The sequence below is a fragment of the Momordica charantia genome (assembly GCF_013281855.1).
Source record: "Momordica charantia cultivar OHB3-1 chromosome 9 unlocalized genomic scaffold, Mcharantia_2.0 BLBB01000009.1, whole genome shotgun sequence".
Classification (NCBI taxonomy): domain Eukaryota; kingdom Viridiplantae; phylum Streptophyta; class Magnoliopsida; order Cucurbitales; family Cucurbitaceae; genus Momordica; species Momordica charantia.
In genome coordinates, this window is record NW_028275167.1 from 30,226,156 (window position 1) to 30,248,024 (window position 21,869).

Genomic DNA, 21,869 nt, shown 5'->3' on the forward strand with positions numbered 1-21,869 from the left:
AATCCATTCATCACAACCAAAACTTGTTACCTAACAACTAATATGGCAAAGAATTTGGCGAAGAATTTTCCATAACCACTAGAAGAAAAAGAAAGAACTCTCCATCTCTACTCTGATCTGGACTAAAAGGCTTCTCAAACCACCTAAACTGAAACCAAGTTCTAATATTGTTTTTTGAGCATAAACAGAAAGCAAAAATGTATAATGTATATATACACGTGATTCAGTGGAGCAAGACAAACTCAGTAACTATGTGAATGGAAAAGTTGATAGACCAACAAGTCATGTATACACTGTTTGTAGTTATGAATCAAGGATGAAAACGCAAGTTCAAATGAAGAAGAAGAACAAGAAGAGGAGGTGGAGGAGGTCCAAAATAAAATTAAAAGAAGTGGAGGAAGAACAATTGGTACACTAAACACAACGAGCAAAATAGCCACCACCTATAACTTATTTCATTTCTTGAAGACAGATATCTGAATGGTAACGTTCATGCAGTGCATAAAAGTAGTTCTGTTTTCTCATAAAAGCTTTCAGAAAACAGTACTCGGCGAGCTATGAATTCTCTATTGTACTGAAATTATTGGGAACTATAAACTGTCCTAAGAAGAAATCAATCTTTGAAATATCTCGAGCCAGTAATGGGCGGTGAGGGGATGCATATTTCAATGGAAGAAGCAATAAAAATGAGTCTTGAGAGAGAATAAATGATATTTTTTAAGAGATCTCCTTCCATGGAAAATTTTCTATAAAATCTTGAGTAAAATGAATTCCTCCCCACGCCTCCCTGCGCAATGGTTGAAAATATCTGAAGAGAGTATGGGAAATAACTCATCAGCTAGAATCATTGTGTAGAAGAAAGAAAACAAACCCATCCTGAGCAATCCATCTGGAAGTTGAAGTGAGAGAAGACACCATCGTCAGAGAACAGAAAACAGGTGCTGCCTTCCAGTTCCACCATGGTTTTAGCATCCCATCACAGCACAGTTATACACAAAATTAGCAGATGGCTTCCTGGCTAGCAAATCCCACCGTGGAGGGCCCTCACTTGGAACCCAAGAATTGAGCTCTATATAGCCTTCCCCCATGGCCCTCGGTCCGCCAATAACAATTAGCCTATCTCCACAAGCTCTAAACGCAAGCCCCCAACCATTAGTTGAAACTGCTCGTTCAGGCAATCTCCCAACTGTAGACCATTCTCTTCTCCTCTTGTCATATTTCCTCACCTCCATGTCAGTGTGATCTGCCGCATAGAGCTCGTTATTTACGACAGCAAGAAGGGGCGGTGCTTCGGCTGCGGCTGGCATATCACCATCCCTGGCTGCAGCATTACGGCCAGGGGACATGTTGGGGATTTCAGTCCACTTTCTAGTCTCCAAATCGTACTCTTCACCACATGTGAGAACCTTGGACTCGCTTCCCCCAACTCCGCCAATTACGTAGAATTTTTTATCCATGAACACCCCGGAACAAAGCTTTCTTGGTTTGGTCATGTTGGGAAGAGTGACCCAGGTTTTAGTCTCGGAATTGTAGAGCTCGGCAGAGTTGAGGATGTTGCCATTTGAATCACAGCCTCCAGCCAAAATTGCTATCTCCCCTTGGCTAGCAGACCCAAACAAGCATCTGGGATCATTCATACTCACTCCAGGAGACCAGGAATTTGTCAATATACTATATCTATAAGTGACATGGGAATTTAAATCCTTACCAAAAACAAGAAGGTCAGTACCCACTCCCAAGGATTCCTTATCAGAGCACATGAAACATTCGTTGGAATCCATCCTGGGCAAATGCATCCATCTGCGCTGAATTGGATCAAAAGCCTCCCACTCGAGAAGATGGCAGGAGAAGTAAACCCAGTGCTCAATCACACCGTTCAAACGCCTCAGCTTGTAGAGCTCCCCGCTACGGATTAGCGAACGGAAAGTTCGACTCAAGGAGGCAATAGAACCGTAATCGGACCTGGAGCAGCGGATTAAGCAATTAATAGAGTTGTCCCGGCCAATGGAAGAGATTAGAGAACCCGAATCAGAAGCATCCCCTGAATCTGAATCGGAGGGATGGTTTGGATGATCCCTTGAAGATCGAGGCCTGACGTTTCTAGAGCAAGAACTGGAGGTTTTAGGGAGGTCATCGGCATGATGATCCGATTCCGATGGGCGTTTACCATTTCCCATTCCAACCTCGAGCCGATACGTGAAGTTAAAGTAAGCCCACTGAGTTTCCTGCTGGCAAGAGCTTGAGAACACCCTCGACGCCACAAACGACCGATCCTCCAACATATCTCTCAGATGCAACCCAATAAAAAGCCACAAATTTCACAATTCCAATCCGATCCGATCTTTCCTTCTCTTTCCTAGTCAAAATAAGAATCCCACAGCTAAAGAGAATCAAAAATCAAAGCCCAGGATCCACTCAAACTTCGGGGAGGGGGGAGACATACAGAACCCGCCGATTTAATCAACCAATGCAGCTTTTTTACCAAAACTATAAATTTTCTACAAAAAAGATGAAGGCCACAGATTTAGAAACCTAACTTTTCCATCACCAAATCGTGAAATAAACCCAGCGAGAGAGAGCTATTGCTTTGCTGCCGAGGGGGCAAAAAAAGTATCTAAAAATTCCAGCAACTTTTGAAGAAATTATATAATAAAAAAACAAATTGAAAGGAAAAAAATTCTCGCACTGAATTCGCCAAACCAACAATCCGAATTCGGAGTTAAAAACACAATGCTGCAAAACTGGTCCCAGAAACCAAAACACCCCCACCCACCTACTATTGAAAAACTTGAACAGGGAGGAGGATGAAACGAAATGATAAGCTCGCCGCCTTCAAACCAAATAGGCAAAAAAAAAAAAGGTGGGTAAGAAGAACGGATCTCCGAATCTCAATAAGAACCAGAAAATTCCAATAAACAATTGAAGAAAGCGTCGAAATCAAAATCTACCCAATCTCCCCGACACCGGAGTGGAATCGAGAGATCTGTTTACGACAGGGTATAAGTATAATCACAATTATAATAATTTCTACTAATTGAAATATGGAAGGAGAAAACAAAACAGTACAAGAGAGAGAGAGAGAGAGAAAAGGAAATAAAAAATAAAAATAAATATTGAGGTTGAAGGAAGGAATAAGAATGCAAGGGACTTACTTAATAATGGATAAGAGAAGAAACAGGGCGGTGATTGGAATTTAGAAGGAAAAAAAGAAGCGAGTTTCTGAGTTTTGGTGAGAGTGAGTGGTGAGTAGTGGTTCTCTTTCTGATGTTGGCGTTGTGCGTCCTTTGGATTCTCTCTGCAAATCACAGAACGAGAAGGGAATTGGAATTGGAATTGGAGTTGGAGACACCAAGGCCTTTGGATTTTGCCCTCCCACTCCAAATTCCTTTCCTTTACCTTCTTTATTATCTCTCTCTCTCTCTCTCTCTCTCTCTCTCTCTCTCCCCTCTCTCTCTCTTCAAAAACCAGTTTTTATTATTATTATTATTATTTTTTTTTTCTCTCCGTTTCCTTTCCGATCTTAAATTATTGCAAATTACACTTTGTGTAGCCCGCGTGAGCGTGACTCTCTGTTTTTTCTCTCCTCTGACTCTCACTTAGATTTGATCCACAACTAATTTTTACTCGGAAAAAGCGTCTCTCCGCTGGCGGGGGGGTGGGCCCCACTTCTTCCCTTCCGCCACCCACAAGTCGGCACCGGCACCTTATTCCGTCCCACCGCGGCGGCTCCGTCCAAATTCCAATTTCCACGCGCACGCGCACGCACACTCCGCCACCGCCACTAAACCAAAATTAATTAAAAATATTTTCTTTCTCAAGTCAAATTTAACGGACCTCCCGGTAAATTTTGGGGTTCGTGGAGCTCTCATACTGTACGAACCATCATAGACTACTCCCCTTGCACTCGCTTCCTCATTCGTCAGATCACATCCATAATGGACCACTCAGGACTCACTAAAAAAAAATTAAAATTTATTGATTTGACTAGTCAAATCCCATCCCACCCCATATTAACCTCCCTAATCACACTACTAATAAACCTTCCCTTCTAATCTCATTTATTAATTAAAACAACTGCTTTTACGTCATTATTATTATTATTGTTTAGATTTACCACCATTCATCCAATCAGGTAGATTTTTGTTTTTCTCTATGTAATAAATTAAATTTGATTTCTGCACTAAACTTAATCGCTCATTAAATTATCTGGGCTCATAGTCCCCCGAAGTCAACTCTCCAACTTTTTTAGTTTTAGCCTCTATTCATCTAATTTGAGGGGAAATGTTTTAGGTTTTTTTACAATTACACTTGGCATTTACTCCACTTTGTACTTTGTTAAGTTTTTATTCAAACCATCATTTAATTAACTTTTTATGTCATTTAATAACCATTTTATTAGGACAATGAAAAAAAAAGAAAAAGAAATAAATGAGTGGAATGACTTAAAAAACGTGTAGCATTGGGAGGATTGAAGAAGGTTGGAAGATGAAGTGGTAAAGCTGTAATTGAGGACAAAATGGAGAATAAAATTAATAAAAAAAAAAAAGATGCTTGTTAATTTAAACCAACCAAAGTATAATTGACTAAGCAAGAGAAGACATAAGACAACATGAGTGGACATGTGGAGGGTGGGGCCCTTTACCTCAATTTTCATTTTCCATTATGACCATTCTGCCCTCGATAACACAACCCCCTCTACTCTTTGCTTGTGGAAATCGTTCGCTCAAAAAGCATATAATAATTTTTTAATAATTTTTGTTGTATTGATTTGATGTGATATTCTGCCAAGCCCCAAACTTTGATTTTCATCTCCTGTGTGTAATTTAATTTAATTTAATTTAATTTTTACATTAGATGATTTAGACGTTAGATCTGATATTGGTATGGTGTTTAATTAAAACATTGATTGGTGGATTTGGGGGGAAGAAACAAAAACTGAGGTATTAGTCAAAATCAATATGCGGATAAGGTTAAAAGCAGGGCAATGGGTTCCCATGGAAATGGAAATTCCAGTTTATAATCAGAGACAGTCAAATTAAGTTTCGTGGGAAAGTACCAAAATTACCCATGGGGATGACATGAAACCACCCGCTTTAGATGGTGATTGTGGGAATTTGGAGCGTAATTACACGTCAATGTGATTTACATTAGTGATTAATTAAAAAGCTTATCTGAAATGTGGCGGAGTTTTAAAAAGGCAATTAGAATTACGCGGTTTGGTTTTCGGTTTTGGTTTTGGGTCCACCACGGAGTTGGATTTGTGTTGTGTTCCGTTACGGCTCTGGGCGTTCACATCCAAATCCAAAGCCGCTTATGTTTACCACACGTTGACTCTGAACTCTGAACTCTCTTTTCCAAAAATATTCTTTCCTTCCACGCTTTGGAAAAATGTTCCTCCAATCCTCTCTATTCATCATTACATCAAATAATCCTTTTTTTTTTCTTTTAATTTCACTTCCTATTTTTTGTTCAACAAAATTGTGTTAATTAAAAAGTAACTTTTTTTAAATATATTTTTGGATTAATATTATCGCTGGATTTGATTTTTTTCGTTAAACCGTCGATCTTTGAAGGGTATTAGATGTGATCCGACCGACTACGAATGAATTTGATTATTTCTAAAATAAAGAAAATACTAATATTATGTTTGATGCCTCCCATTTCGACAAATTTCAAATGAATTCCATTGTTCGGTAACTCGTGATTTTGAATGATTTAATATGTAAAAAGATTTCCCAATGAAAATGACCAAATTCTACATGATTTCACACGAGTTTAAAGAGAAAATTACTTATTTAATCTTGTAAATATTTTAATTTACAATTAATAAATTTAGATTAAAAGTTCAAATATGAAAAATTCTAATTTTCTTTTCGTTTTTGGTAAACCTCTAAATAAAGAAATTTAATTTAATTCTTTTCAAATTATTCTTATTTCAAACAAGATAAAGAATTTGAAATAATTTTTCGAAGTTCAAATCGCATAATTTAAAATCATTTCTTGAACTTTCTTGACGCTAAACACAATGTATTTTTATTTTTCTATTGAACTAAGCTGGAGCTAATCACATTCAACGTTGATGAACTATTATAGTAATCACATAAATTGTGAATATAAGGCCCTCTCAATAAAATTTATATCATTTAATACTGGATTTCTTAAATTGAACTAATATTCTGGGTTTTCCAAATAAATATAAAATGTAAAGCAAACTATTTAGTAAATTATATTATCTTTTAAAAAAAAAAGTTAGAAAAATACTTATCATAGCATAACCTAAAATTTTTGGAATGTTTTGGTATGATTGAATGTGGTACATGTACATGATAAAAGTGACACGGTATAACGTTGTAAACGATAAAAAAAAAGCCTACAAATTGAAGGGGACATTTGCCTACAAAGTTAGGCGTATATGACTTGATATCATGACATTTCATACATGAGTTTTATTTATGTATACCCTACAAATTTTTTAAGCAAAGTGGCAACATAAATTCAAACTGCCAAGGCATTAAACTAATATTTACAAATCACACTCACTCAAAAAAGAAGAAGAAGAAGATAGACACATAAGTATTAATGCAGCCAATTTTTTCATAAAAGCAAATATATGGATAAATAAGGGAAATTTATACCGGGAGAAAACTCTTTAATATTCATCATATTTAAAAAGGTCAATTCGATAAGGCATATATCTTTTATTAGAAGGTCTTGTATTCAATCTTACTTCCAAGTATTATTGTAAAAAAAATAATATTTAAAAACTTAAATACTAAAAATAGTTTTTTATAACCCTACAAAAAAAATTAATAAATAACTAATTAATACCTAAATAGAAAAGGCAGTTGCAAATATACAATATGACCCAAAATAATATATATCAACTCTGCATATTTGTATTAAATAGCAATGTGATTGACCTCGATGTTTATCATGTCTATCCTTTATAGATCCCCATTTTACAAAATTGTCACAAAATCAAATCGTATTATCATTTTTTTTTTTGTCTTATTTGCAAATATAACCGGACTATTTTTCATAGATTATATTTTCCAAAATAAAAATTAAAAAAGTTAATAAAGCCAGTTAATTCAAAATTAACAATTCAATTCAATTAAATGTTAACAAAACTATACACATTATCTGATATCGTCTACCTCAATAATACAAAAATATACTATTGTAGGTTTTCATTTGGAATATATGGAATACAGAATGACTTTTTTTAATAAAAAAAAATGCATATGAATTATTTTTTTAATATCACTAAATATAATGATGGAGGTCACACAATGTGGCTCAAATCCATTGATCATCTAAAATTTTATTATTATTATTTTCATATTTCTTAATGTTACTAGGCTAATCTACAGCTAGTTAACCATCAAAATCATTAATTGTAATTATTCATTTACACTAAAGGTTTTTTTTTTTCTCTTCTTCTTCTTTTTAAAAGTGCGTTTAATTTTAGCATATTGAATTATAAAGTTGAGGAATATTTCTTACTTAGTCCAATGAGATATACAATAAAATTCAAGGCATTTTTAATGCCATTTCCTTGTCTAAATCCAAAGTGGGGGACCGGGTGGTAACGATGTAAGAAATGAAAAACATAGGAATTTAATTAAGCAATTATAATATTGGAATATAATGATATCCATTGGGGCGAGGCTTGAGATGTGCAACAAAGTTGGTTCATTTTATATTATAAGATGGGACTCCATTCTCGAAGAACCATTTTTTGGAAGTTGGTTTGGTACGTATCCTTTTCTTTGGCAATCCAATCATATCGGTAGTTGCAAAATTATTATCATAATGTTCTATTTTCTACGAATTACGAAGCACATCATCAATGAAAATGAAAAAAAAAAAATCATAAATCAATTATAAAGACTATCTAAAGGATGTGCATGACTACAAAATTAAAGGATATATACAAATTTTTCTGTTTCAACTAAAAGAATGTCAAATCAAAATAAGTCAGAATTTTAACAAGATATTCAAATTTTAAAATTTAAACTTAAGGTCTGGTCTTAGAAACAAATAATGGTTTGGATGGGCAAAATGAATGTTTGGTTGATTTGATCATTTAATACATTAATAAATAGTTTTCTCTCTCTTTTTTTTAATACACATCAATAAATAGTTTTAATTTTATGGCCTAGTGTGCGTCTAATAAATGATTAATAATATAACGTTGTGCTTCAATAATTAAAAAAAAAACTTGCTAGCATAATCTCCCCATGGTTGTGAGAGAAATAAAATGATGAATTACGGTGTGTTTGGTTGGTCATCTAAAAATAAGATATTCAATAAAAACAATTGTTTGAATGTTTTGAGATACGTGTTTAGTAGCATATTTGAAAATTGAATATAGATTTAAAAAATTATTCGTGTTATATTTGTAATCTAATGACAGTTAACAACAAAATATTTAGTTAAATCTAAAATAATATTTATTGATTCATTAACATATATGTTTTAAATTTTCTATAATTATTATTTTAACAATATTTTTAGTTTAAAAAAAAGAGTGTGTTTATAATATAATATAATATATTAATCAATTATTTTATCTTTCTTAATGTAATTTTACATTTCAAAGTCTCAAAAAATAATGAAAACATATAAAAATGTTTAAAAAACATGAGTTGATTGCTAATTTGCTATTTTAAAATGCTTTTGTTTCTGGTAGCATTTAGTTTTTTACTCTATTTACACGGGTTGAACATGTTTAATGATTTTTTTTTTAATTTTACTGCTTTTTTATAAATCTTATGGGCAGAAGGAGTACGCATTAAAATTATAAACTATTTAATATAATTTTGTTAGATTTTTGCGTGTGATAAATATTTTAATTCGAATATTAATTAGGAATAACTGTCGGAATGGGCAAAATCAGAACGAAAGGGAAAATTTTAATTTATATTATAATATTAAGAAAAATGCAATCTCTAGTAATCTTCAAAGCCACCTACCTTCCTAATTGGAAAGAATTTTGTTGGGTGAAAAACGATTTGCCATGTGGAAAACAACGAAAGCTTGAAAGACTAGCTCTTCTTTAGAGGGATGGAGGTAGTGGCCAACCTTCATACTTAGCTACAAACCACATTCGGTAAACTCCATCTAGTTGAAGGTATCGTCCGACTCTGACCTCACACACCGGACATGCCAACTTTCAACAATAGACTCTTCAAAAAAATATAACGAATCGTCGAAAAATCCTGTTGGATCGTCGTCCTATAAATAGAAGGTCTCACTACAATATCATATAACTTATTCTAACTCAGTCTGATCCTTAAAGTTGAACTCTTACTAATTACTCTTGCATAGATATTTTCTCGTCAAGTGACACTTAAGTTCAGCCCAGTACCAAAAATACGACTAGTTTCGACCTTGATCGAAAAGTTGTATAAATAAATTTGATACATGCCTTCTTCTTTCTTCTTTCCTTTTTTTTTAAGATACATGTTCAATTGGAGAAAAAAAAATAATAAATGAAATTAAAAAAAAAAAAGTAAAATTGATATGAAACTTTATACTCTCTTACCAACGGTAAAAAAATCAAGACATTAATATAGTGCAGTGTATGGATGCTTCAGTTAAATATTTGAAAATTACATTACCAAATTTTTTTAAGAATATGTTTTAAAACTTAGAAGCCTCTTTGATATTGGGGAAAAATATAAACAGATTTATTGGAGGGTAAAATACGACCTACCACATGATACGATAAGGAAAGAGCAACTGCACGTTACCTTATCCTAAAATACTTCGAAAATGTGTGGTGGCCGAGCTATTAAACTTGGTTGAAGTAATCTCAAAATAGCTAAAGAGGCAACCACTAGCCTAAATGAAGGCTGATGCCTAGGTATCCTACCTAATCGTCCGTAACTGTCTTGTCTAATTGATTATAGAATGACTTAACAAATTGGAATCATAGATATACTATATTCTGCTTATAAATAGTAGTTCAATTTATATAAAGTATGCAATTCTGATTCAATGTCTTGAGAGTTGTAAGTCGAGTTTTTACTAACTTGAACATCATAATATTTTCTTTCTTTATGCAGGTCTTCCCTCGCATAATTCGTTCTAAATAGCTCAGTTTGGTCTACCTCGTACATGCTTTTCACTTTTTTTTTCCTCTTAGAGAGATATAGAAATTATGAAAGATATGTCCTGGTTAAGAACAATCAAAGGTCCCTCACATATGTTGTAGTAATTTTGTTTTCATCTTTTTTTTTTTTATTTATTATTAAGATTAAGTTATTTTTTTACAAATATGTTAAAATTTTTTGAAAAGTAAGTCCAAATACATAATCAAAAACCAAAAAGATATTTTATATTTCAATTGTCAAGATATTAGGATGATTTTTAGAATAATTTCAAGACTAGATTACAAAATGAGAAATTATTAATACACAAGCTTGTTTTTTAGTTAAAAAGTTATCCATCTTTAGGATAATAAATATATGCTTAAATAGATAAATTATAAAATATAAAAAGTAAAAATGATAACTAAATGCGTGTCAATTAATTTATTAAAAATATAAAAATTATTTTCTCTGTGTGGAAATAAGAGCCACACAATAAATTAATTTAAAGCCTAATTGCACTCTCTCGATTGGCTCAAATTTCTTTTTCAAAATTGGATTAGCCGAATTACCATACTTATCTTTTAAAAGAATGTTATGTTATGTTATGTTATGTTAACTACTTGAAGTATATCTATGTGTAAATTTACGGCAAAATTATGATGTAAAATTGTAAGAAAAAAGAACAAACTTGAAAACCACGCAACTTGGACTACATTCAACCCGCCAAAAAAGATTCTGGCGTGCACTAACAACTTGCAAATAATCCATCTCCCTCACGTACCGAGGAACCCATCCTCCAACCATTGACTGCCACGTTTACATCATTTGTGCGGTCATGTGAAGCATTATTGGACGGTGAGAAAGGTGTTTATGACTAATTGCAATTCAATGCACCCTGTCCCAAGCTTTTCAATTTCTTTTCTTTTCTTTTCTCTTTTTTTTTTTTATCTCTTTTTTACCCAACCTTGTAATACATATATATCTTCAAACTCCCCTTAAAACATGGGATGTGTATATATATATATATATATATATATATATATATATTTGTGTGAATCCTAGATAAGTATTAAATTAAATCTGAAACCTAAATAAACTGGGAAATAACACTTTTACGTTAATTTCGTTTCTATGTGACACTTGTTTGGAATTAGTTGGGGTTTTTGCAATTTTTTAGCATTTGTGGATAGCAAGGTTTGAACATTTTCTTACTTGACTTTAGGTGTTTTGTTAGTTAAGATGTTGTATACTTATTGGTTGGTTCATGATAATTATTTAATTTGATATCGAGAAGATATTAAATTCGTTATCCATTTAAAGTTTAGAATTCAATTTGGTGGTTTTGTTAAAATTGTGTTGAGTTAGATACTAAAAAAAATTGGAATTTATGAGATTTAAGGCTCCCATTACTCTCTTTTTATTATTAATTTTACATTAGGCAAAGCTATCTTTTTAATAAATAACTTTATAATTCGGACAATATAATAATTGTCAGAAAAGTTCAGTTTCTTAAATCCTCTCGTTGAATTAAAATAATCACTTGAAGACATATTAGTGGGACAATAAAAACTAATTTATTTACTTTTCTTTTTCACTAAAACTTTTCTAAAATTAACCAAGGTAAATCAAAATAATTTAGAGGAAATAGATTTACACTCGTCAACTGTCAAAAAAAATTTCCTATATGTTTCTTTGACAACCAAAAATAATAAGATCAAGCAATTGTCTCCATGAAATTAGACGAAGTCTACACAAACTGGTTTGTACACTCACACATGTCACAGAGAAAAATGGTTTCTTATTTTTTAGAATAAAATGTTAGTAAAAATATATTTTGTTTTCATAAGTTTTAAATCATTTTTATTTTCAAAATTACAAATATGCAAACAATGATTTTTGCAATAATACTATTAACCCTCCACAATTATTCAGTAATGTTTTTAAAAATAATTATCCAAATAAAGTTCTAACTTAATTTTGGGCATGCCTTCAAACCCACGCTATTCATGAATTATGAAATTATTTTTAATAAATATGGATAATGTAAACATAAGGTTTCATAAAATGAAAAAGATGTCAAACTATATAAAAAGATAATTCAGAAAACGATGAAAAGAAAGTAGACAACAAATGTCCAAAAACAAGAACAACCATGGTTCATAAAGTCCAACTCCAAAACGGCATCGTATAATATCTCTTGAGCATGGCAATCCAACAAATCCATATACCTTTTATTCACTGCTTTTTACAAGTGCAGTTAATGGATGCTACCAAGTACTCATTCTCACTTTGGAATATATTCCTGTGTTACATAATTTTTAACTTTTTATTTCTTCTTCTCATTTTAAACATTAAATTCCCAATATCAACAGTGAAAATGACATCGACGTCGTATAACCTCTTTCCCTTCCATATTATAAGAGGAGAAAATCTAAAATCTTCGATTCTAATTAATAGTAAAACGCGTTTAATTAATATAAAGAATTTATGTATGAAAACCAAAAAGTAGTGAGTAGTAATAGCAAATAAAAGAGACAAAGTTAGGCAATTGTCAAAGTCATTATTTGAAATGAGGATTTGATGTTTTGGGTAAAAATTTATTGTGTAATAAGTGAAACCATTCTCAGATCTTAGAAAATGACTTTATGTCATGTTCAGTCATGTGTAATAAAGATAGAAAGCGAGAAATCTGTGAAGTTGGCAAAAACACACCACTCATTTATTATATTTACGGAGGGGAGGGGAAAAAAGCCTTATTCTCTCAAAAATGTTTAACAAACGACCACGTTTTTTATTTATTTATTTATTTTTTTCATTTTGGAGATTTATAAGTAGTTAAGGTAAAAAAAAAATATATATGCAAAAATTGGAGTTTATTTGAATTTGGGGGAACCTTTTTTCTAGATTGAGCATTAAAGAAAGCCAATTCTGTGATTTCTAAATTTGGACGATATAAATGCTCGCATCTCACTGAAAGAAGACGCCTCTAGTTTCCAATCAAATTGAAATGAAATTGTTATCTTTCTTTTAAAAAATATGTAATTTGAATTTTGTCCCATTATATTCTATCCAATCCTCACTTTTTATTTCTCCAAAGCAACAAAACTTATTCCTCAATATATATATTTGATCCGGTGTTTATTCGGAGTTTTCCGAAAAAAAAAAAGGAAATTGAAGATAGTAATGTGTAACATCATATTCATAGCAAAGTTATTCGTAAAAGAATAAAATAAAGTAAAAATTGACTTGGTAAAATTATTCACCTTGTTATGAGTTACCAATTTTAACTGTTATTTATTATATACCTTCTCCATCTATTTTAACCCTATTTTTAAAGTTTTATATAGAAGCTAAGCCAGAGGATTATGGATGTAAGTATAACATATTTATTATTATAAATCTTTTTAATGGCATAAAAAATGATTGGACCAAAAGATAAACAACCTTATATTCATATGGAGAGATATACGTAAAACTTTTATTAATTGACAAATCAAATAACACACCGTACTCTAAATATGATTCATGGTTGAGCGATGCAGTAGGAAAATTGATATGCTTATAATAATTAGTTATACAATGACTTTTTTTTTCTTATCAATTAAAAATATTCTAGAAAGCATAGCATAAGGACATAAATGGACACTTAATTGACAAGGTCAAATTCACCCAACTCAGCCAAATTTTGTTTCCTCCTTTTTTGCAAGGTACATGCACTTCAATATGTTACTTTTATTTGTACAAATTGTTCGTTCCAAGTAAAAACTAAAACACAATATAAAAGAAGTGCAATTATGGACACATTCTAATGATGAAGTCCCAAATCATACCCTCCATCTTCTAACCTTTTGTATGCATATATAAACCTTAATTTTGTATACTCATTCTAAAAAAAATGAAAATTCTAAGAGAATTTTATTCCATTCCCTAGCATAAGTTTAATACATATTTTAGAAACTGATACAATTTCTCACTTTTTTTTTTTTCAAATATAACATGGGTGTAACTCTTTTTATACTTTTGAATTAAAAATTTGTTTCATGCTCCAAGAAAAAACAACATTAACATCTAACAACATCTCAAGAGATGTTGGTTTATGTGTAGAGTTGTAACATAGCATCCTGATTTTTTCCCTAAGGGTTAATGCACTTTTTCCTCGTTAACAAACACGTGTATTGAAATTACACTAGAAAAATTACGATTCCCCATTTATTATTTAAATAAATAAATATATACGAAAGTAGATGGGGAGAGAAAACGGCCACGTAATATATAATGTAATTAATTGAGAGCAAGCAACCATAAAAGCAAAGCAACAAAGAATTCTTCTCATCTAGCTAGCGATCTAGCTTTATTCTTAACACATATAATTAAATTTCACTTTCTTTTTCTTTTTCTTTATTATTATTATTCTAAATTTCCCTCTCCCTCTTCCTTAATGCTCCATTTTTCAATTACTTGGAAAGCTTTACGTGAAACAGAATCCATTCCAAAATGTCCACCTAACTGGACAAAGTTGCGGACATCTATTATTTTTGTTTATCTCGTCTCAACCTTTTTTTTTTTTGGGTTTTCAGTTGCATCCATCCACATTTGAATTATTGGACCCATCTTTTTTTTTTTCCTTTTTCCAGTTTAGATTATTATATAATAAACTCAGTAACTGGGGTGTGATATTTTGTCCATATAATAATAATATTCTATTACATTTTGTTCATATATCTGAACACAATTTCCTTATGATATAAGAGAATCTTGTGTTTTCCCTTGAATGGCAAGTAGGCAATCTAGAGGCTTTTAATAAAACCAAAGAAACAAGTTTCAGCTACCTTTTAAAAGGGATGCATATGATTTGGCTTTTTATGTAAAATGAGCACATTTCGAAACTCATTGAGAAAGAGAAAGAAGAAGGGCAGGCCAATGATATATAAAATAAAATTAAGTGATGAAGAAAAATAACTGAAAAGGGTGAATTGTTTAAGGGGGTTTTTCATTTGAAAACGGAAGCAACTTTTTTTGAGCCGCAGAAGAAAGATATATATTTGGTGAATGGGAAAGACGGGGTTTTGTTGGGACGAAAAAGAAAGGCAATTTTGAATAGGTCTCTGCCTCTTGGAGTTAGTAGAGAGTTGAAAAACTTTTCTTTTCCTTTTCTTTTGATAGTTATTTTTAATTAAATTTTGTTTTTCCATCTGTCTTATAATATTCTGTATACAAAAGTTGACCCTCTGAATAATCTCACAGCTCGATCTCAGTCTATAAACCCCTATTTGAAGATAAGGAACTAGAGAGACACATTTTCCTTTTAGGTATCAGTCAGATGTTGTGATAACACCATGACGAAGGACGAAGGTGAGTCCCTATTATTATTTCTGACCAAAACTTTGGCTCTTCTTTTTTTGCTTTTGGCCCCAAAAGCAATCCGTAAGAAAAATAATGTTCTTTCTAACCAACCCAAGGATGTGGACGACGTGTTTGTTAAAAGTCCCAACCGAGATTTTTGGTTTTAGGATTAAAGTGAGGAGGCAAAGAATCTTGGCACTGGAATCCGGTTCCTAACGAATACTTTGATTTTGATTGAAAATGAATCTGAATCCTGCAAAATTAATGATGGAGAGAAACCCAATGTTTTATGCAGAATAATTCACTCAAAATCACACCCCTTTTCCTTTGCTAATGAAATGAAGCACAGATGGTCGAAATTCCAACTGTCACCCACGTCTTAATCTCGCCTCTTCATACTTCCATAATGTTATAACACCGTTAGATTTTGAGCCTAAATTATAAAAATCTTGTCCTTGTTTATATACCATGGATGAGGCTAAGTCACGGATTAAATTTTGTGGAAACCCCACTTGAAATTTGCTACTAAAAATTGAACTGTTTGAGAGTCCACTCTGCAAAGGGAATGAGCTGGAGCCTTTTAGACACTTTAATAACTGGGTGTTTATGGAATAACAATAATATAATAGTGGGATTCCAAGATAATGATTGAGAGAGATGTTACTGTTACTATTTGGTCCAAGTACCACAAACACACCCTCTTATGATGCCTCAAATTCTTGTTTTTGATTTTATAATTAAATGCCTCACCCTACCAACGTCTCTCAAAATGGGTGGAAACCACCCTTCTCCCTGATCTTAAGAAGCAATGCGATTAGATTTCAAACCGCAAACGTTTGATTCTTCGATGTATTTAATGATTTTCCTTTTTCCTGTTAAAACATGAAACCCCCACATGTGTTTTCAGATTTCCAAATCCGAAATCTTAGGACAGTACTGTTTGGTTTAATATCTAGACTGTATTAATGTCCGCCCGTGGTGGACCAATCTATGCGAATTAAATAGATTGTAATGAAAATTTTGGAAGGATATATATATATATATCTTGGTGGGAAAGAATTGGTCCAATTCTAGGAGGTGGCCCATTGCCAGAAAGGTAGTGGATTTGTAGGCCGGCCCATCCGAGAATGAGGGGGAGCCTTGGGCAATGGGCAGACCCTTGCCCTGGGCTACTGGCTCCAGGATGGCCCTGTAATTAAAGAGAACACACATTATGATTGTGATTGAGATCGCAACACTCGAGTAGAGAGGAAAGACAAATACCATGCCTAAATGAGAGTAAGTATTTATACTAATAAGGTGTTATGGCTTCTTTTTCGGTAGCTCAATTATAAGAAATCCAAAATTAAGTGTATGTGGCATGAACAATATTAGGTTGATTAACTTTGTAGGAGGTTTCATTTACGAAGCATGCGAGTGAAGACAAAACATATCGAAACAACTTAAAATTTTTTAGACAAAAAAATTTTTTGCAGAGACAGGATTTGAACATGTGAGTTGAAGGTTACGAGACTTACGGGCTGCCAGCAATATTATGAGAAGTGTGTTTAATTTTGATCCAAATGGAGATTGAGAAAGCAAATTAAAGGCAGAGGAAACCAAAAAACTGGTTGAAAAATAAGTTTGGGGATTGTGGTTGGAAAAGGAAAGGAGTGATTGAATGGACAGTCCAATCAGTGAAGAAGTTGAAGTGAGTGTTTAGGGTTTATTGAGTTGAGTTGTCTTGAGGAAGGCCCAGGGAACATGGGCACATGGCTATAAACTCCAGCACTGTGCTGCCCACATACTTGATACATGGATTGTTGCCTTGTTGGGTTTGTCCACAGAAATAAACCAGTACCTTTCTTAATTCATTTCTATAACAAACACTCACCAAAAACCTATCACATGATGTTATTTTTCCTTTTCATTTCCTCTACCGAAACACATTTCCTTTCATTTCTTTCACTTTTCAATAATTTTTTCCCTCTTGTTCTCATCAACTTTATACTCTTCAAACTCCAACTTCAACTTCAACTCATGCGGCCGTTTCCCTCTTGCCAAGCATTTATTTTACTCACATGATTCCTTACTTTTTGGAACACAAAATCTGAAAAACGCTGACTAGTATTTTCATTTCCACTAATCATATCTTTTCTAGACATGTGTCAAACAAGGCTTTTCTTAAAGCTAGATATGCCAATCGACGCCAACCCCTTTTGCGTTCAACAAATAAAGGCTTTAAGGGTTTTTTTTTTTCTTTTTCTTTTTTAATTGGTCTAATAGATTCCGGATCTTATTCTTTGATTCTAGAAGCTCATAGATTTAGTGGCATGTGCTATGAGGTTTGGAAGTGGAAGATTTTGAATCTATATAAAACTCAGCCCTAGGTTACATAAAATTATCCAATAAGCAGACTATAAGAATTAACAAAAAGTTTTTCTCTTTGCTTTTGATGTGGACAGAGTAATTAGCATCTCTTTATTTACACCAACTTTCCAGATATGGAGTCACATATTTCAATTCCCTACGGTGTAATAGTAATTAATAACATTGTATTTGAAAAAACCAGTGAGTACAAAAGATGTTTTCCTTTTACACGGTTCATCCAAACTCAAAATTTGTGAGATTTTACTTTTGGGTGGACTAATCTATATCAACTAAATCAAAATTAATTTAAAGAAAATATTTGGCTCTGGGCTCTTTACAAGTATTAGATAGGATGCTACATGATTTGGTTGTTAAAATTCAGAGAAATCCTTAATAAAGACGGACCAAATTTATAATCAAATAATGTATCCTTAATCAGGAATTTTGTAGGTACGTATAAGAGAAGAATGATACTTTATTTTTGGATTCTATAAGAAGGTTTTAAAAGAATGATTAGGGAACAGAAAAATGGGTGTTGGAATGGGGAAGCAATAATTATAGATATAGTTTTGGAGCTAGAAATGACAAGAAAAAATAGGGGAACACCCCTAAGGGCGCTTATGACAGGCAATGTCCTTTGTTGAGAAAGGTTGGCGGGCGGGCCTATCGCCTCTCGCCTCTCGCCACAAACTTCTTTTCCTTCCCTGCCCCTGCCCCCGCCCCCTTCTCTCTTGTCACTTCTTTTCTCATTTAAACATTAATTTTATTTTCCATCTGCCATTCCCACCACTGTCACTGTCCTCTTTGCCTTCTCCTCTAAATTATTAACTCCCTTTTATTTTCTTACCTTACCCCATTTTGACCGTCCCCCATTTACTAATTAAATAAAATTAAGAGATGCCACGTGGTGTGTCAGGCAGGGTGGCGGAATGCGTGGATAATGCATCCTTAATCCAATTTGACCCTTCATCAACCACATATCTCTTCCATGTCCGACTAATTAAACTCACGACATTATGTATATACAGCATCCATAATTCAAATATAATCCCGCTATCCAAATTCATTATATGTATCTAATCAAATCAGCAATTAGATAACATGGGTGTGCAGTAGTCTGAAGCTGACACAGAGGGGGCCTGCTCAAAATAAAATAAAATAAAGTAAGGGAAAAAAAAAAAAAAAAACCGTGAGCCACTTGGAAGTTTTTAGCCCCAGTTTGGAGACAGATGGAGCAGGGACGGTATGGCTATGGGTGGATGCGAGGGTATTTGTTTTGGTTACATATATTTTTTGTTTTTATTAATTATTTAATAATATGCACTGGTTGAGTTGTCCGGTTCGACCCCAACAAATAGTGGATTACGAATCCTCATAACATTTGGGGTTTCTTTTTCATGGCTCCCATATCTGTTTGTCCAAGTTTATTATTGGACACCTCCTCCTCTAATTTTGTTAATTTCTTTCTAATTTTAATTCCCTTTTCGGAAATAATGTATATAAATAGCTTTTTAGCTCCATCGCCTTTCTCCAACAAAACATAATTTACTTCCCTTTGGGCTCTCTCTCTCTCAACTCTCGAACCTCTACCTTAGCTTTGCCAATTGCCCTATGCCTACTTCTTCTAATCTATCTGAGTTCTGACACCCACTCTTCTCAGTCTTCCCTCTCTATTTAAAAACAAAAAAAAAAAAAAAGGGAAAAAATGTCCAGCAGAAGCTCGCGTTCCAGACGCTCGCCTGTTCCTTCTAGGAACATTTCTGACGACCAGATTGCTGATTTGATCTCCAAGTTACAGCAACTCATCCCTGAGATTCGCAATGCCCGTTCCTCCTCCAGGGTACGCTGTTTTCTTCTCTCTCAATTTCTCTACACTTTTCAAGAGATTCTAAGTGTAAATCGACCAAAAGAAGTTTGATGGTTGTAATGTCATTTTTCCCATAGTTTATATATTTGATAATACCGGGGTGGGTCTGATCCTAATTTCTAACCGCAAATGTAAGGGAGAAGTGTTAAAAATATAAATTAAAGATTAAATTTACAATAATGTAATATAATCTATCCGTTAAATGGATTTAACAAGAATGATGTTGAATCTCTCTTTCTTAGTTTTCTCACTTGAAAAAAGAAAATCGCCCTTGATTTGTTGTTTAGAATATAAATGTAGTGGGGTTATTTTAAGTCAAGAGTATACTAAAATGGTGCAGCATTATTGTTTGTGAATGTAGGTATCAGCTTCAAAAGTATTGCAGGAGACGTGCAACTACATAAGAAGCTTACAAAGAGAGGTGGATGACCTAAGCGAGCGGTTATCGGAGCTATTGGCGTCTACGGATCCTGAAAGTGCTCAGGCTGCCATTATTAGAAGCTTACTTATGCACTAAACAACCTTCATCTCATTAGTTCTTCTACACAATTTGCTCCATCTTCAGCAGCACATGATAATGCCTACACACACACTCTATATATTTATATATATAAACTCGATCGTAGTATAATAAAAGTACTTAGTACGTCTAGACTATTATATATATATGATTTCAGTTGTTAATGGTGAGAAGAGGTTATGTGTACGCATCAACCTCAACTAATGGAAACAAGATCATATTCCATATATATATTTTAAGATTTTGCATGTGATCCAACTTAACAGCTTCATTTTTCTAAGAAAAATCTAATCTTGTCTTCGATGGGAAAAATCCCTTACTCTACTAAGCAATAACATAAAGAGATTGGAAAACTTCAAACCGGCCAAAAAAAACAAACCACACCCTACAAGTGTGAAAAATTATTATAATCACACATATTTTTCTCCACGACCCCAATTACATAAAACACTCTCTCAAATCAAATACCGTTCAGTTAACATTTCAATTAGGAGGATTAAAACCTAAGTCCATGAGTTCATTTTATAGTAGTTGGAACAGACCTCCTACTTATGTCTTTTCGATGTGGGACAACTTATACTATTTGGTATATTTTGCCAAAACCCAACCGTCCGCCCCACCATTAAAAATTTGACAACAATTTCTTTTAGAAAAAATATATGTTTTTGTATTTCTCTGTGTTAATTACTAAATATTGAATAATGGGAGGATAAAGTTGGTCATCCCTCGAGAATAATCAAGTATTTTTCCTTTTTTCATAATTGTTATTTTTTTTGATTTTTTGGCAAAATATAAAACCTATTATTCTTACTTTTTAGAGAAAGTCTGTCCGACGGAAACACTGGAGCCTTCAAAGCGCGCAGTTTTGCTGCCCACCAAGCCTTTTTGACTGTGACACCACATAAGAAAAGGGAGAGTTTCCAAAAGCGTTTTCTAATTTGTTTTGGTTCTTCCTATTGAAAACAAAATGATCAGATCGAGATGATTAATTTGAAGCATGTGGAAATTGTGCATCGCATTTAAGACCAAAATCATTATTAGATCACCTCCATCTCCTGATGATTTTATAACTCATAGAATCTGTAATTTATATCTTATTCTATTCTCTGGTCTTTTCTGAGTAGTTGTTACTGAGACCGAGAGTGACAGCTCTGAAAATCCTTTTTCCTCTGCCTATATCATCACTTTTTTTTTTAAATATTTAATCTTTCCTTCTCCTTGGTTTAATGCGCAAAACTTGGCAACATAGAAGGAGCATGACAGAAAAGTCATCGGTCAAAACTAAACAATTAGCGTTACACATAAGTTTATTTCACATGGTATACTTGCCAATTCCCATAAATAGAAATTAACTTTCATCAGTTAAATTAATTGCCCATTAATTTTACCATTAAAACGTGGGGTGTGTTACTTCTATACCCTGATCACGAGGCTATCTGACTACTGCCCCAAACTGAACAAGACAGCTAAACAAAATCCTCAATCACAGGAAACTCAACCTACCAAATTAAACGCCATTAACTGCTAAGTACATAATTTGAACTCCCACTTTTGATAAATTCAAGGTATATATTTACTAAAGTTGATTGCTTTGTATTACTTTCTCGATAAGATGCTTATCTCTAATTAAGATAAAAGATCACGAGTTTGAATCTTTGACTTTACATTTTGATACTAAAAAGATTATATT

General features: G+C 33.0%; 2 protein-coding genes across 5 annotated transcripts; one reads left to right on the plus strand and one right to left on the minus strand.

Moving 5' to 3' along the window:
- Positions 1-415: 415 nt before the first annotated feature.
- On the minus strand, positions 416-3,465 carry LOC111019206 (Galactose oxidase/kelch repeat superfamily protein). Of its 4 annotated transcripts, XM_088117588.1 has the most exons (3): positions 3,153-3,465; positions 2,774-2,830; positions 416-2,356 (listed from the first exon to the last, which is right to left on the minus strand). In XM_088117588.1, the coding sequence occupies exon 3, from the start codon at positions 2,280-2,282 to the stop codon at positions 966-968; it is 1,317 nt and encodes a 438-aa protein (XP_087973714.1). In that variant the 5' UTR covers positions 2,283-2,356; positions 2,774-2,830; positions 3,153-3,465; the 3' UTR covers positions 416-965. The 4 variants fall into 4 exon arrangements, with proteins under 4 accessions (XP_087973714.1, XP_087973713.1, XP_087973712.1 ...); XM_088117587.1 differs by lacking the exon at positions 2,774-2,830 and having other exon boundaries at positions 416-2,380; XM_088117586.1 differs by lacking the exon at positions 2,774-2,830 and having other exon boundaries at positions 416-2,498.
- A 15,840-nt stretch (positions 3,466-19,305) lies between these two features.
- On the plus strand, positions 19,306-20,437 carry LOC111019204 (transcription factor PRE6). Its single transcript, XM_022295538.2, has 2 exons — positions 19,306-19,632; positions 20,021-20,437. The coding sequence occupies exons 1-2, from the start codon at positions 19,498-19,500 to the stop codon at positions 20,174-20,176; spliced, it is 291 nt and encodes a 96-aa protein (XP_022151230.1). The 5' UTR covers positions 19,306-19,497; the 3' UTR covers positions 20,177-20,437.
- Positions 20,438-21,869: the final 1,432 nt, after the last annotated feature.